Below are 16,354 nucleotides of genomic sequence, written 5' to 3'. Positions count from 1 at the left end.
AGACCTTCTGGGGTTTACCAAGGAAGTTTCCTCATCACCACGAAAGCTTCTCAGAAGATTTGGATGTGACTTACCTCATTGTTCATAACAAGCCATCAGAGATTCATTAGCTGGGGATAACAAGAAAGAAACTTTCTTCTTTGTGAACAAAGTTCACTCCTACAGCTGCCTTGCTTGACAGAGATGGCTCATGCCCAAAGCCAGTGAGTTGGAGGGTCAGTGTGTTGGCATGTTTGTGTATTAAGGACAATTTCATGGGCCTGGATCATAGAACCCCAGCCTGGTTTGGGTTTTAAGGAAGCTTAAAGCTCCTCCAGTTCCAACCCCTGCCATGGGCAGGGACCCCTTCCAGTGGAGCAGCTTGCTCCAAGCCCCTGTGTCCAACCTGGTGACACAGTTTTACTCTTCTCCATCACCATGGTGGTGGGGAACCTTATCAAGACCAGCTCTCAGCTTCATGTGCCCATCTGCTTATTTCCTCATAGGAAATGTACTTATTTCCTCCATAGGATGTATATGGACATCTTGCTTTCCTGGATGGGCCTGCCCCATGGAAAGCTACCACCATGCTGACCTAGGAACAGGGTGGAATTTCATCCCCTGCAATAAGCAGTCACCCGACTTGGTTCAGGAACAGCCTTTCCAGACCCTGTGTGAGCAGTGTTGGCTTTTCCTTGGATGTCATCTGGTGCTGATGACACAGATGCTCCATGCTACAGGACTTTCCTTGTATCCAGACAAGCCCAACTTGTTTCATGGCTCAAAGGCTCTCAGTGTTGTCCAGAACTCCCCCATCACCCCCTCTTTTCCTTCTGTCTGTCCATCGAGGCAAAGCTTACTTTCCATCCAAGCTGCAGCTTACTCATGATTTCTCATTCCAGGGTTTGAGGTTGAGTCACATCAGTCCAAGGAATCATCCTATCTAATTGCAGGTTTCCACATCTGAATCAGTCACCGAAGGTTCCTCTTAAGGAGACAAGGATGCATTTGGGGGCTTTGATTCAGCTTGAATCTATTTTAAACATCCATATCAGGGGTTTCTTCTGGAAAAAGTGGATGGTTCTCTGCACTTGCAGTGAAGGGTGATGGGCAGACACAGCTACAGTGTGGGTTGTGTTCAGAGCAGACACAGGCCATAGCCTGAAGAGTCAGTTTAAGCCTAAGGGGAAACAACAGCTCACTGTGCTGATGGTTTTGGGTCCTTCAGAAACCACACTCCAAAGTGAGGAGGTGAAAGCAGCTTTTCACAGAACCATGGAATGGTTTGGGTTGGAAAGGAGCTTAAAGCTGACCCAGTTCCAGCCCCCTGCCACAGGCAAGGACACCTTCCACTAGAGCAGCTTGCTCCAAGCCCCTGTGTCCAACCTGGCCTCGATCAGTTCTATTGATCAATAATTTCTAATGCAGCAGAGCCTCAATGTTCAGCATCCATAGCACTTCCTGGACAGAATAGGAAAGCAAAATGGATGTAGGCAGTGTCCTGGCTGTGTGTTTGCTTTCATAAAGGTTGCTAATAGCAGATATTAACTTCATGATGAGGGGTTTATATTCTCCATAGATGGATAGGAAAATATTCCTTGGAAAATACTAGTGTTAGTTTTCTCTTTTAAGAGCAATAAGAGAGAAACTTTTCTCCATAAACCTGGCTGTGCCTAAAGGGTTGAAAGGAAGAAGGAGAGGGGCTTTGGACAAGGGCCTGTAGGCACAGGCCAAGGGGAATGGCTTGAACCTGCCCGAGGGGAGACTGAGATGAGCTCTTAGGCAGAAGCTCTTTTGTGTGAGGGTGCTGAGGCGCTGGCATAGGGTGCCCAGAGAAGCTGTGGCTGCCCCATCCCTGGCAGTGCTCAAGGCCAGGTTGGACACAGGGGCTTGGAGCAAGCTGCTCCAGTGGAAGGGGGTTGGGACTGGGTGATCTTAAGGACGTTTCCAACCCAAACCACTCTATGATTCTCTGACACATGGAGCTCCAGGTGAACTACTGCTTTGGGCATAAGGAATGAATGTTTAATTCAGACAAAGCACAGTGCGAAGGTGATGTCCAACAAACTCAGCTGCTGCTAACATCCCATTTTATAGCAGACATATACGGGAAGAGGTGGGGAGGGGTTCTGTCTGCACAGTGCCATCTCCTGTCCGTCATGGTGCACTTCAGGATCAGAAGAGCTTATGCTCCTGTGTGTACTGCGAAAAGCAACAAAGGGAAACACAAGCAAGACAAGGTCAGTGCGCTTCTTGCTGTGTCCTTCCTTGGGGCCATAACCCCTGGGTTTCTTCTGTTAGGAAGCTGTCTGTCTCTTCAGCAGTGTCTGCAGTGCCTCCTTCACCTCCTGGTTCCTCAGGCTGTAGATGAAGGGGTTCAGCATGGGAGTCACCACCATGTAAAGCACAGGGACCACCTTGTCCCTCTCCAGGACATAGGAGGAGCTGGGCCGAGTGTAAATGAAGAGGATGGAGCCATAGTAAAGGGTGATGGTGGTGAGGTGGGTGGCAGAGGTGGAGAAGGCTTTGCGCTGGCCCTCGGTCGAGCACATCCTCAGGATCACAACCAGGATGGAGACGTAGGACATAAGGATGAGTGCGGAGGGGAGGATGATGTTGAAGGTCAGGATGAAGTAGAGGAGGGACTGGTAGCTGTCTGTCACATCACAGGAGAGCTTCACCAGTGGGAGCAGGTCGCAGAAGAAGTCATCATTGACATTGGAGCCACAGAAGCTGAGGGTGAACGTGCAGCTGGTAATGAGGGTAGAGCTGGCAAACCCACTGAGGTAGGAGGTGGCCACCAGCCCTATGCAGAGCTTCTTGGACATGGCAGCAGCATAGAGCAGTGGGTTGGAGATGGCCACGTACCTGTCATAGGCCATTGCTGCCAGCAGGTAGCTCTCGGTGCAGGCCAAGCCACCAGAGACAAAGAACTGAGCAGCACACCCAGCAAAGGAGATGCTCTTGTCCTCAGAGATGCAGTTCAGAAGGAGCTTGGGGGTGTAGACGGAGGAATAGCAGAGGTCCAGGAAGGACAAGTTGCCAATGAAGAAGTACATTGGGGTATGGAGGCGTGAGCTACGGCATATCACCAGCATGAGGGTGATGTTGCTCATGAGGGTTGTGATGTAGGCTAAGGTGAACACCATGAACAAGAGAAGCTGCAGCTTTGAGTCAGTGGTGAGCCCCAGGAGGATAAAGCTGGTGACTGAACCGTGGTTGCTCTCTTCCATGGTGAAGGAACTGAACTGGAGACATGGATCACAGTGGCTGTTTCACAGCTGCAGTGTGGGGTCTTGATCATGGGCTAAGAGAAAGGCTTCCATGGTGCTGCCATTGTTCTCTGTACCGAAACACAGCTGCACACACAAAAGAGAAAAGCAGAGTAAATTTTGTATTGAGAAGAGCTGCTGTGCTGATTTTGGTTGTGCTATTTTATCATAGAAGCATGTAACACTTTGGAAAGGACCCTAAAGCTCATCCAGTTCCAACCCCATGTCCAAGGCAGGGACACCTTCTATTAGAGTAGGTTGCTCCAAGCCCCATCCAACTTGGCCTTGAACACTTCCTTGCGTTCCCTGACTTCTATGAATGGAAAATCTCAATCTTGGTGTCACATTAAACTGCTCATGCATTAAGGCTCCTCAATTTGAATTTCACATGGAGAAACTGGAGATAGAGGCTGAAGACAAATGCATGTTAGAGTCACCATCTGCTACAGCCCAACACAGTTTGATTAGATTCATTGTCATTGGTCCTACCAGTAAAAGCATTGTCTCATTGAGCTTTCATTTTTGCATGTGCAAGCACTGAAGGGTTGGATGTGTACCTAAAAGCCTTACTTACAAGTGTGTGTATGTTAGATCCTCTGGGTTTAGGCACATTATTGAAAGCAGCGGTTATTCATTGCTAGTGTGTTTGCACAGCTGAGTACAGGCACAGAAGCTGGAATTCATCTCACCTGACATTGCCAGCCTAAAAATGAATTACTTCAGCTCTTCCATAGCCAATACAAGTGATAGACTCTTCCATAGGAAGACCAGAAGATGAGCTGTGCCCTGCTGCTTCCTTGCAACTTCCTCTATGCTCCAGTCAGGTTTGCAGGACTCTCTCAATTGCCTCTTGTGCTGGATGCTCTCAAGGGTCCTGATGATTTTCTTGTCTGGCCTCATATGTTCATTCTAATGTTTGTCATCAGGTACCACAAGGGATGGGCAGAGAGATGAGGAGACAAAGAAAAGAAAGATGACTCCCCTTGAAGATTTACCTTCTTGGCTACTGTGATGCTGTATCCCTATGTTGACCTTTTTTACCCAGAAATTCTCACTCATGGTCTTGTTCAACAAGATCCGATGTGTCCCATGGAGCCGTGAGCTAGAGCATGTCACCACCACGAGGGTCCAACATGGGATCACAAGTTTAGAGACCACAAGAGCAAAAGCACGATGAAGACCTCTGTGTGAGAGCCCCACACCACCTCATCTCCCAGGGCAGAGCAAGCAGGTTCGTCCTCTCCTGTCCCAGCATTGCCTGTGGTGTGTGGTTGGGGATATTTATCCACTGCTTCATTCTGTGTTTCCTTAAGGAGCAGGTCCCTGAAGCAGATACCCAGTGTGGCCTTTGCACCCAGTGAAGTGTTGCTGCACGGTTGTGCATCCCCCAGAGATGCCCTCAGTTACTCCCTGCACCCAGAAAGACAATTTCAGAGCTTTCATAGCTCTCCATGTTACGTGCTCACTGTTTCCATCTCTGTAGCTGCACAACATCCAATGCTGTTTACAACCAAGCTCATTCTATGTTTTTACTAGCGTGAATGTGGGAGAAAACATGAACTCTTCCTAGGAGTCTTCCCCAGAGCATCCTTCAGCTCTGTGCTTCTCAAGATGTGGATCTGGGTGATCAACACGGGGATTATCAGGGTGAAGTCAACAGTCACCAGGTTGGACAGAGTCTTGGGTGACTTGGCCTAGTGTGAGGCACCCCTGCCCATGGCAGGGGGTTGGGCTTTCAGGTCTTTCCCAACCCAAACCATTCCATGATTCTATGACACCCTTTTGTCCTGGTGCAGAGAATAACTTGGGCTCTGCAGTCAACACTGAGAAGTGGGGATTTCTGGGTGGTACTCAATTAAGCTATTTAGGACGGTTGTTTTGGAGTAAGGTGTACTGCTTCTTAGAGGACCCAGCAACAATAGGGTGAAGATGAACAATAGGGTCAGATGAAGAACCAAGCCTGTAGATGACTGGTGTTGATACTTCACTCACAGATAAAATAGACAACAAAAAGCAATGGGCATTCTAGGTCAGCACCTTTTGATGACAATACTGTTTGTCTAAAGTTATAGTGATTGAATGAAGTTGTCATGTATCAGTCTCTGGTTAGAAGAAGAGCACAACATTTTTCTGCAGGGATGAAAAATACTCAAATTTTTGCTTTCATGACTTCTGTCCTTAGCAGTGCTGTGAAAATCTTTTCTTGATGCTTTATTTTTTTTTCTGCACAGAAAATAGTATGTAACCATTTTGATTCATAGGGGAATATATTCATAGGGCTTGTCACTCACCCCCATGCCTCAGAACTTCCCCAACCAAGAAGAAAAGAAGAGTAATCGTCGTGGGTGACTCCCTTCTGAGGGGAACAGAAGGGCCCATTTGTCGACCGGATTCACCCCACAGGGAAGTCTGCTGCCTACCTGGGGCTCAGATTGGAGATGTTAAAAAGAAACTCTCTGAATTGGTGCAGCCCTCTGACTACTATCCGCTGCTGGTTTTTCAGGTTGGCAGTGATGAAATTATTACGAGGAACGTAAGGGCAGTGAAGAGAGACTTCAGGGCCCTGGGACGTCTGGTTAAAGGGTCTGGAGCGCAAGTGGTGTTTGCCTCCATACCTGTTGCAAGCAAGGGTAAAGGGATATATAGGAAGAGTCTGCAGATTAATGTATGGCTACGTGACTGGTGCCAAAGGCAGGGTTTTGGGTTTTTCAATCATGGGCTGCTGTATGAGACACCTGGTTTGCTGGTGGCAGGTGGGATACACCAGTCCCAGAGAAGAAAAAGGGTTTTGGGGCAGGAGTTAGCAGGGCTTATTGACAGGGCTTTAAACTAGATATGAAGAGGGGAGGGGATTTAACTGGGCCTGTTGGGGACAAGCCCAAGAGAAACATGCTAGGGATTGAAGGATGGCAGGCTAAGGAGGACTATCAATCTCTTGTTTCATTTGTGGGAAAGGATAGTTTTTAGACCCTGTCCCGCAGGGGAAAAGGGGTACTAGGACTCGCTCCCTGAAATGCCTGTACACCAATGCACGCAGCATGGGGAATAAACAGGAGGAGTTAGAAGTCTGTGTGAGGGCTAAAGGTTATGATCTAGTGGCAATTACAGAGACATGGTGGGACAGTTCACATGACTGGAATGTGGTCATGGATGGCTATGTCCTTTTTAGGAAAGATAGGTCAGCGAAGCGAGGTGGTGGAGTTGCTCTTTATGTGAGAGAGCAACTAGAATGTATTGAGTTCTGTCCGGGGTCGGATGAGGAGCAAGTGGAATGTCTGTGGGCACGAATTAAGGGACAGACTGGCACGGGTGATACAGTTGTGGGGGTCTATTATAGACCTCCTGATCAGGACGAAGGAGCTCATGAGGCTTTCTACAGGCAACTGGAAGTAGCCTCGCGACTACATGCCTTAGTTAGAATCATAGAATCATAGAATAGTTCGGGTTGGAAAGGACCTCAAGATCATCTAGTTCCAACCCCCCTGCCATGGACAGGGACACCTCTCACTAAACCATCCCACACAAAGCTTCATCCAACCTGGCCTTGAACACTGCCAGGGATGGAGCACTCACAACCTCTCTGGGCAACCCATTCCAGTGTCTCACCACCCTAACAGGAAAGAATTTCCTCCTTATATCCAATCTAAACTTCCCCTGTTTAAGTTTTAACCCGTTACCCCTTGTCCTGTCACTACAGTCCCTGATGAAGAGTCCCTCCCCAGCATCCCTATAGGCCCCCTTCAGGTACTGGAAGGCTGCTATTAGGTCCCCACGCAGCCTTCTCTTCTCCAGGCTGAACAGCCCCAACTTCCTCAGCCTATCTTCATACAGGAGGTGCTCCAGTCCCCTGATCATCCTCGTGGCCCTCCTCTGGACTTGTTCCAGCAGTTCCATGTCCTTTTTATGTTGAGGACACCAGAACTGCACACAATGCTCCAAGTGAGGTCTCACAAGAGCAGAGTAGAGGGGCAGGATCACCTCCTTCGACCTGTTGGTCACGCTCCTTTGGATGCAGCCCAGGATCCGGTTGGTTTCTGGGATGTGAGCGCACACTGCAGCTGGCTCATGTTCATTTTCTCATCGACCAGCACCCCCAAGTCCTTCTCGGCAGGGCCGCTCTGAATCTCTTCTCTGCCCAGTCTGTAGCTGTGCCTGGGATTGCTCCAACCCAGGTGTAGGACCTTGCACTTGTCATGGTTGAACTTCATAAGGTTGGCATCAGCCCACCTCACAAGCGTGTCAAGGTCCCTCTGCATGGCATCCCTTCCCTCCAGCATATCAACCAGACCACACAGCTCGGTGTCATCGGCAAATTTGCTGAGGGCGCACTCAATCCCACTGTCCATGTCAGCGATGAAGATGTTAAACAAGATCGGTCCCAACACCGATCCCTGAGGGACACCACTCGTTACCGGTCTCCAGCCGGACTTCGAGCTATTGACCACAACTCTTTGTGTGTGGCCATCCAGCCGGTTCTTTTTCTACCGAGTGGTCCATCCATCAAATGGATATCTCTCCAATTTAGAGAGAAGGATGTGGTGTGGGACAGTGTCAAACGCTTTGCACAAGTCCAGGTAGATGACATCAACTGCTTTACCTTTATCCATCAATTCTGTAGTTGTTGTGGGGGATTTTAACTACCCCGATATTTGCTGGAAGACTCACACAGCCAGTCATTCACTGTCTAGGAGGTTCCTCCAGTGCATTGATGATAACTTCTTAATGCAAATGGTGGACATACCAACTAGGAGAGCAGCGCTGCTAGATTTAGTACTCGCCAACAAGGAGGGTTTGGTCGAAGTGGTGATGGTCAATGGCAGCCTTGGCTGCAGTGACCATGAGATGGTGGAGTTTAGGATCCTGTGTGGGAGGAATAGAATACCTAGCAAAGCCACAGTTCTGGATTTCCGAAGGGCCAACTTTGGCCTCTTCAGTCAACTGCTAAGGGAAGTCTCATGGGAAAGGGTACTAGGCGGCAAAGGGGCTCAAGATAGTTGGTCAGCATTCAAGGATCGCTTCTTCCAGCTCAGGATCAGAGCGTCCCAATGAGTAGGAAATCAAGTAAGGGATCTAGGAGACCAGCGTGGTTAAACAAGGAACTGCTGGGCAAACTCAAGTGGAAAAGGAGAATCTATGGATTATGGAAGGAGGGGCTGGCCGCTTGGGAGGAATATAGGACAGTTGTTAGAGGATGTAGGGAGGCAATTAGGACAGCTAAGGCCTCCTTGGAACTTAATCTTGCTAGTCGGGATAAGGACAATAGAAAGGGCTTCTTCAAATACATAGCAAATAAAACTAACACAAGAGGCAATATAGGCCCACTGCTGAACGAGGTGGGTGCCTTGGAGACAGAGGATATAAAGAAGGCAGAGGTGCTCAATGCCTTCTTTGCCTCCGTCTTTACTCCTGCAGACTCTCCCCGGGGGCCCCGGATTCCTATAGCCCCAGAAGGAGTCAGGACAAACGAGCAGTTTGCTTTGGTAGATGAGGATTGGGTTAGGGATCAGCTATGCAAACTGGACATCTGTAAATCGATGGGTCCGGATGGAATGCACCCACGGGTGCTGAGGGAGCTGGCGGAGGTCATTGCTAGGCCACTCTCCATCATCTTTGGTAAGTCGTGGGAAACGGGAGAGGTGCCTGAGGATTGGCGGATGGCAAATGTCACACCAGTCTATAAGAAGGGCAAGAAGGAGGACCCAGGTAATTATAGACCGGTCAGCCTTACCTCCATCCCTGGAAGGGTGATGGAACAACTTATTCTTGACTCCATCTCTAGGCATATCAAGGATGAGGGGGTCATTAAGAACAGCCAACATGGTTTTATGAGGGGGAAGTCATGTTTGACCAACCTTATAGCCTTCTCTGAGGAAGTGACTACGTGGAGGGATGATGGTAGAGCGGTAGATGTGGTTTTTCTTTATTTCAGTAAGGCATTTGATACTGTCTCTCACAGCATCCTCATAGATAAGCTAAGGAAGTGTGGGCTTGACGATCAAGTAGTGAGGTGGATCAAGAACTGGTTGAAAGGAAGAAGGCAGAGAGTTGTGGTCAGTGGCGCAGAATCTAGCTGGAGGTCTGTGACTAGTGGAGTTCCTCAGGGGTCGGTGCTGGGACCGGTGCTGTTTAATATTTTCATCAACGACCTGGATGAGGGAACTGAGTGTACCATCAGCAAGTTCACTGATGACACAAAACTGGGAGGAGTGGCTGACACACCAGAAGGCTGTGCTGCCATTCAGCGAGACCTGGACAGGCTGGAGAGTTGGGCGGGGAGAAACTTGATGAAATTCAACGGGGGCAAGTGTAGAGTCTTGCATCTGGGGAAGAACAACCCCATGTACCAGTACAGGTTGGGGGTTGACCTGCTGGAAAGTAGCGAAGGGGAAAGGGACCTGGGAGTCCTGGTGGATAGGAGGATGACCATGAGCCAGCAATGTGCTCTTGTGGCCAAGAAGGCAAATGGCATCTTAGGGTGCATTAGAAAGGGAGTGGTTAGTAGGTCAAGAGAGGTTCTCCTCCCCCTCTACTCAGCCTTGGTGAGGCTGCATCTGGAATATTGCAGTTCTGGGCCCCTCTGTTCAAGAAGGACAGGGAATTGCTTGAAAGAGTCCAGCGCAGAGCCACAAAGATGATTAAGGGAGTGGAACATCTCCCTTATGAGGAGAGGCTGAGGGAGCTGGGTCTCTTTAGCTTGGAGGAGACTGAGGGGTGACCTCATCAGTGTTTACAAATATGTAAAGGGTGGGTGTCAGGATGATGGAGCTAGGCTTTTTTCAGTGATATCCAGTGATAGGACAAGGGGCAATGGGTGTAAACTGGAGCATAGGAAGTTCCACGTTAACATCAGGAAGAACTTCTTTACTGTAAGAGTGACAGAGCACTGGAACAGGTTGCCAGGCAGGTTGTGGAGTCTCCTACATTGGAGATATTCAAGGCCCGCCTGGACAAGCTCCTGTGTGATGTACTGTAGGTTACCCTGCTCTTGCAGGGGGGTTGGACTAGATGATCTTTGAGATCCCTTCCAACCCTTGTGATTCTGTGATTCTGTGATTATAGTTACAATGAAAAGAAACAAAACAAACCAAACCAGTTGTAAATAAACATGATAATCACAATGCCAGAAGGAACACACGTGAGCAAGCTGCTTCAGATTGAATTCCTTATGCAGTTCAGCAAATATTTATGAACCTGGACACAAACATATCATACTGACAAGGGACGTCACTTCCTACTCAATGGCTTGTTTATTTATAGTCTGGGAACCTGGACAGCCATGTTTTCTCGGTAGTATTAATTGCCACAACTCTTTTTCCGAAGTTGCGGCTTCTGAAAAGAAAGACTGGCATAAAATGCAAAAAGGCTGGGTACACCTATTGAACCAATGAGAGCCTTAATAAAGCAGCTAGCATTATAATGTTCATGTATATAAAAAGAATAATACCCATAAAAATATTGACGTGACTTCATCTTTCCAAACAACAGTTTGCCTTCTTTAGGAAACAATACCAGTGCTCCTATTTCACATGCTCCACGCAGGTGGCCCCTCATGCCCCCATGCTGGGGGAGGAAGCTCTCACGACTCCCGGGGTAGCCCCTGGACGTTGCTGCTTGTCCTCTGTAGCACTGAGCACAGCCCCTTGACAGGGCTCCCCTTTGGGCTCGCTTCTTGCCCGCTGCTCAAGCTCGCAGAGGGAGCCACTTCTGCTCTTCCCTCGGCTCCATGTCCCCGGGGGCTCTGGCTTCTGCACAGCAGCCTGTGCTTGAAGGGCTTGATGCTTGTGAGCCTCGGCTCTGAAACCAAGCCAAAACAAGACCCCATGACATCATGGAAAATTCGGTAAAAAGAAGATAACGTAAGGCAAAAGATAAGAAACCAAACTAAAATCAAACGGAATCCTAAAATAAAACCTTTTTTTGCACTGTAAGCTTTGTGTTTTGTGTCCTTGAAAGTGGTTTTGGAGCTGAAAACCCTGGCATTGCAGGGGAATAGCAGTGCCATTGTTATTCAGGTCGGGGTGGGTGTAGGGAATGGAATGGCATGGGATGGGAGGGAATGGATTGGCATGGAATGGAGGTTGCTGCTTTTCATCTTCAGTATTGATCACCTCCCCATGTCAGGGCTCGTCTTTGGGTTTCCTTCTTGCCTGCTGCTCCCGCATCTACAGGGCCCTTGATTAAAAAATTATGTTCATCTAGAATCTTCAAGCATGACCTGGTTCTAGAGCTGGGTCACAGCTACTGACTACCTGCAGATGTAGGGTTGTGGTTGGGGAGCCCTTAAAGAAAAGGTAGTACTTAACTGGGAACCTGATGTCACAGGAGTGCAGTGCCCTTCTGTGAATGTCTTTTGGAAGTGCCTGTCTGGGATTCAGCAGCTTCTGGGCGAGATGCCCCTTTTTACCACGTCAGCAGTGACTAAACCACTCAGTATTTTAGTGTTCCATCTGTTTAAAGAAGTGTGTTATTTAAACCAAGCTTATTATCCAGCAAAGTGAAAAGGCACAGGATCAAACTTCTTTCTATACAAAATGAACATCATGGCACATACTTACTGGGTGGGAATGGGGAATACTCTTCCAAAGGACCAAGAAACTCTTTACTGATCTCGTAATAGCCTTCCCAGGTGACCTCCTTGGGTGCTTCTTAACTTTGCTACTGGTGAAATAAGGTTGCTGTGGCTTTTTTCTTCCTCTGGATTCCTGCAGTTTGTAGATGGTCTAAAGCAGCAGCTCTTTGGTTAGAACATATTAAATACGTTTAAAGAAGAAGGCCTCTAAGACATGTTAACACATGCCTGCACGACTGCTTTGTACACTGGAGCAAAGCATGTGGTCTTCCCATCATCCTGAGGCACCTGCTGTGTTTCTCTGTGTGCTAAATTGCAAAAAGCTGGGGTTTTGCAGCTCTTTTTGGTGCAGGTGTAGCATAAACTTTTATGATTGGGGAAATGAGTTTGATTTGGTATCAGGCTAATACACAGGAAGCGCTTGTTGATTTTTCATGTGCCACTGTAGCCTTCAATTGAAATGTATTTATTTAAATCCTCCCATCTGAATATTAGCTTGAAATCAGTGTCTTACTTTGCAGTAATACCCGACAGAACCTGGTTATTTTTCAGGTGTTCAGTCATATTTGCAGTGCAAATATTTCTCCTGGACTCAGTCACAGGGAAAACCTACAACAGTGTTAACAGCAGAGCAGGATAAATGTCACTTAATGTCCCTGCACTGCCTGCAATTGGTGCTACCTTGTCTGTTCCTCTGGCACATGTGGGGCTGCAGCAGTTTGCTGAAGGCCGGCAGATGTTGGCATCAATAGATGTGAAGCCTCAAACAAGCACTGCCTGTGCTCAGCAGGTTTCTGGGCTCTTCCTCCTTCAGGCAGCTGTTTGTTAGTGACCTTTTCCCGTTTGTCGCTCAACCCAGGTTTCTACAGTCAGCACAGCTTTGCAGGTTTACAGGTTTACAGCAGTGCCCTGTTCAAGCTTTTCCTTCGTGGAGAAGGTTCTTTTCCAGAACCCCGTCTGATGGTAAAGCTGGAACCTGGCTCATAGAGAACCGACTTATTTACCTTCCCCCTGTACAGAACAAAGACAGAGCAACAGGTCTCAAACGTTTGATCTTCCAATTGGGTTGTCTTACCTTTGGACTACAGCCCCCATAAAGAGCACACCAGCATTTCCTTGCAGGCTCCTGAGTCGAGACAGTTTCTGCTATTTAATGGCTACTGAAGGTCTATTTAATGCTAGATAAAGAACAAAATCTCTGTGGAAGATTGCAGTGTGTAACTAATTTAAGGTTGACTCCCAGCGGAAGTACATCAGGCTGTAACACTGCTGCTGTGAAGAAGCAGGGAACTCATGTCTACAGCAATACCAACCCCGTTACGTATTTCTAGACAGATGAGAGGCTTAAAAGAAGTGGCAAAGAGGTGAGCAGGGCCTCATTCTGCCTGAATTCATGGGCATTTAAAATAGAAATCCCATATGCCCAGCACCTGGAGGGCTGTCCCACTTCAGGACGGGGCCATTGCTACAGATGGCAGACATTAAGCACAAACCCAAACTCTGTAAGAGATTAGTGTCATTAGAGCAATGGTGAAGTTTTAGCCTTCCATTTTTCTAAGCTGTTCTCACACCAAGTGAGTTCCTTCAGGTATGTACATTGTGTCCTCCCCGCTTCCTGCCCCAGCCTCAGCCTGGGGCGCTCACACATGCCCCAAGTTGACAACGTGGAGAAGTGGCTCTTTTCCACCAGCAGACATCAGCCCCTGTCAGATCAGAATGTGCTCAGGCACCTGCACCAACACAAGTCAGAACCCCCTGGCACGGGGAGGTTTTCACAGCCAGACTTGCATGTTTGACCACCCCAGGCAGCCCCACGGGTGACACTGGGTCACTGCTCCCTGGTCACTGTGGCAGTGTACCTGGCCTGACATTTGCTTATTAGCCTTGGGTTTGGGTTTATTTTCTTGTCAGAGGAATACATGTTACTACATCCTCTGAAAGAGCTTTCCTTCCCCAGCCCCTAGAGAAAGTCACCATCCATCGACTCCAACCTCCTGCCCTTCTCTGTCTTCACAGCACGCACCTGCAGAGCAGAAGCACAGGCAGCAGATACCTGGCACCTCATCGATCAGGTCAACAGATTGGACGCCAATTTCACCTTAGTGAGGGATATTAGTTCTCATTTTAGTCCACCCTCGAAAGATCAAGAGGAGAAACACATGTAAGAAGGCAGATACATTACTGCAACTTTAACTATACGCAAGCACCTCCTTCACCGGATTTGGGGGGGGCGGAATGAGGAAGAAGTGAGGTGTCCTGAACATAAAAAGGACATGGAACTGTTGGAACAAGTCCAGAGGAGGCCACGAGGATGATCAGGGGACTGGAGCACCTCCCGTATGAAGACAGGCTGAGGAAGTTGGGGCTGTTCAGCCTGGAGAAGAGAAGGCTGCGTGGAGACCTCATAGCAGCCCTCCAGTACCTGAAGGGGGCCTATAGGGATGCTGGGGAGGGACTCTTCATCAGGGACTGTAGTGACAGGACAAGGGGTAACGGGTTAAAACTGAAACAGGGGAAGTTTAGATTGGATCTAAGGAAGAAGTTCTTTCTTGTGAGAGTGGTGAGGCACTGGAATGGGTTGCCCAGGGAGGTTGTGAGTGCTCCATCCCTGGCAATGTTCAAGGCCAGGCTGGACAGAGCCTTGGGCGACACGGTTTAGTGTGAGGTGTCCCTGCCCATGGCATAGGGATTGGAACTGGATGATCTTAAGGTCCTTTCCAACCCAAACTATTCTATGATTCTATGATTTTATATGTGTGACAGAGGAGTACAAATAAAATGTATAAAACTGGTATTACAAGTGACACACACAGACTTGGACTCAGTGTGTGGATCTGCATGATTGTACTGCACAGAATCCTCTCTATCTTGAGAAAAGACTTTTCTCACCTTCTGGCTTGTTTTATAAGTCAGAGCTTCAGAGAAGTAAATCCTTAAAGTCTCTGTTTGGCTACATCTACCAGAGACTCCTGTCTTTACCGTTTATTACTTTCTATCTTAGATGGTTGGGATACGCTGCCAGCAGCCTCATTGGGCACATAACCCCATGGCAATCTTGTTTTCTCTCCCCTTCAGATGTAACTGAAGAATTTCTTCAGGGAGTTCATAAGTTAAACATCTGGAGCTGTTAATTCCTCAGCCTTTGAGATGGGTTGTCTTCTGGGACACAGAAGAGAACAAAATCAGAAACACTCTGAAGTTATTGAGAAAGAGCTTTTCTTAGGGAAGGCTCCTCAGCATCTTCAAAGAAAAGAAACAATCAAGCTGGAAAGATTAAAGAGTCTTTACTAAGACTTGAAAGCCATTTCCAAAGAAAAGTGCTGCCCACCTACTAAGTACCATAATTCTAATATCATATTTGGAAATGGAGGAGATACTAATGACCAGAGAATAACACTGAATAGAATGCTCAATTGATTACTCTATTTGCCTCACTGAGAAGACTGCCTCCTCGTTTGCCCATGCAGGGACATGGTCTGAATGGAGAGGGACTGCCAGAGCAATGAGCCCTGGCTGGGCTGTTGGGTGCAACCAGAGAGAGTTTCTAATTTGCTAAAACCTTGCCAGTACCACAGGGGTTTCTCTCTTTAATCTCTTTAAAGAGAGCCAAAGAGGAGCACCACTGTGTGCAGGGACCTCCCCACGGTACCTCAGCTCCAAGGTAGCAACAGTGTCTAAAAGAAACCATTCTAATATCTCCCAATTCTCTTTCAAAAGCAAGAGAGAGACACCTGGGACATCAGTTTTAAAGGGAACAAGACCAAACTGAAACTCTGCCTTTCCTTTCTGCACTAAGGGAAACTAAGGTATTTCTGTTTCCAGCTAGCCTAAAGGTGCTACTCCATGCTCCTGGTTGGTGGAGTCCCCACCCCAGTGTAGGATCAATCTGTTTGAAGCCCAAGTGTCAAAATCCTTTCCAATCAAAAGGGGAAAAAAACACATTTCCCTTGCTTCTGGGTCTTTTTTAACCCACCAGCTAAAGGAAACATACCAGAAACCTCCAAATAGGACTTCATTCACCCTCTTTCAGATGCAGCTCACATTGAGAAACAAACATGAGTGCTTCTCCTCACCTATTTATGAGCCAAGGTCTCATTACAGATGATGAGACTCAGCCCAATGCAATCAGCAGAGTTCATTCAGATCTCTTCAACTGAACCAATGGAGGTGTCCCCCTTGCAGTGAGATGTAGGAACCCCACCAAATCTCCCTCAACAATAAAGGAAGTTGATGGACCCAGTAAACACATAGGGGTGACCTGGTGCATTCAAATGTAAGGAGATAAGTGCTTGCCTAAAGACATTTGAGGTGATTCCTAAATCCAATCACTAAGTACCCTAAGAAGGTGAGGTAGCTCCTACCCAGCATTTGCTCAGCTCCCTTTAAACCATATTTAACTACAAAGAAAATCAATCATCAAGAAGCCCAGGACCCTGCAGTAGGGCAGGAAATGGAGACAGGAGCTGCTGCTTGTTGGCAAGAGAGAACCACAGCAGAATGATGGGCTGAAAGATGCTGCCCCTCACTTACCTCT

At 47.9% G+C, this 16,354-nt stretch overlaps 1 protein-coding gene across 1 annotated transcript; it reads right to left on the bottom strand.

The window, feature by feature from the left end:
• Positions 1–2,276: 2,276 nt before the first annotated feature.
• Positions 2,277–3,212, bottom strand: LOC136017143 (olfactory receptor 9G19). The gene has a single exon (XM_065685182.1). It carries the CDS (start codon positions 3,210–3,212, stop codon positions 2,277–2,279), a length of 936 nt encoding a protein of 311 aa, XP_065541254.1.
• Between the last annotated feature and the right edge of the window lie 13,142 nt (positions 3,213–16,354).

The sequence above is a fragment of the Lathamus discolor genome, chromosome 6, assembly GCF_037157495.1.
Source record: "Lathamus discolor isolate bLatDis1 chromosome 6, bLatDis1.hap1, whole genome shotgun sequence".
Taxonomy (NCBI): Eukaryota; Metazoa; Chordata; class Aves; order Psittaciformes; family Psittacidae; genus Lathamus; species Lathamus discolor.
This window is presented reverse-complemented; position numbering and strand designations above follow the sequence as displayed.

What these genes read in the sequence shown, in the direction of transcription:
- LOC136017143 (XM_065685182.1), bottom strand. Translation starts at nt 3,212, where the DNA reads ATGGAAGAGAGCAACCACGGTTCAGTCACCAGCTTTATCCTCCTGGGG.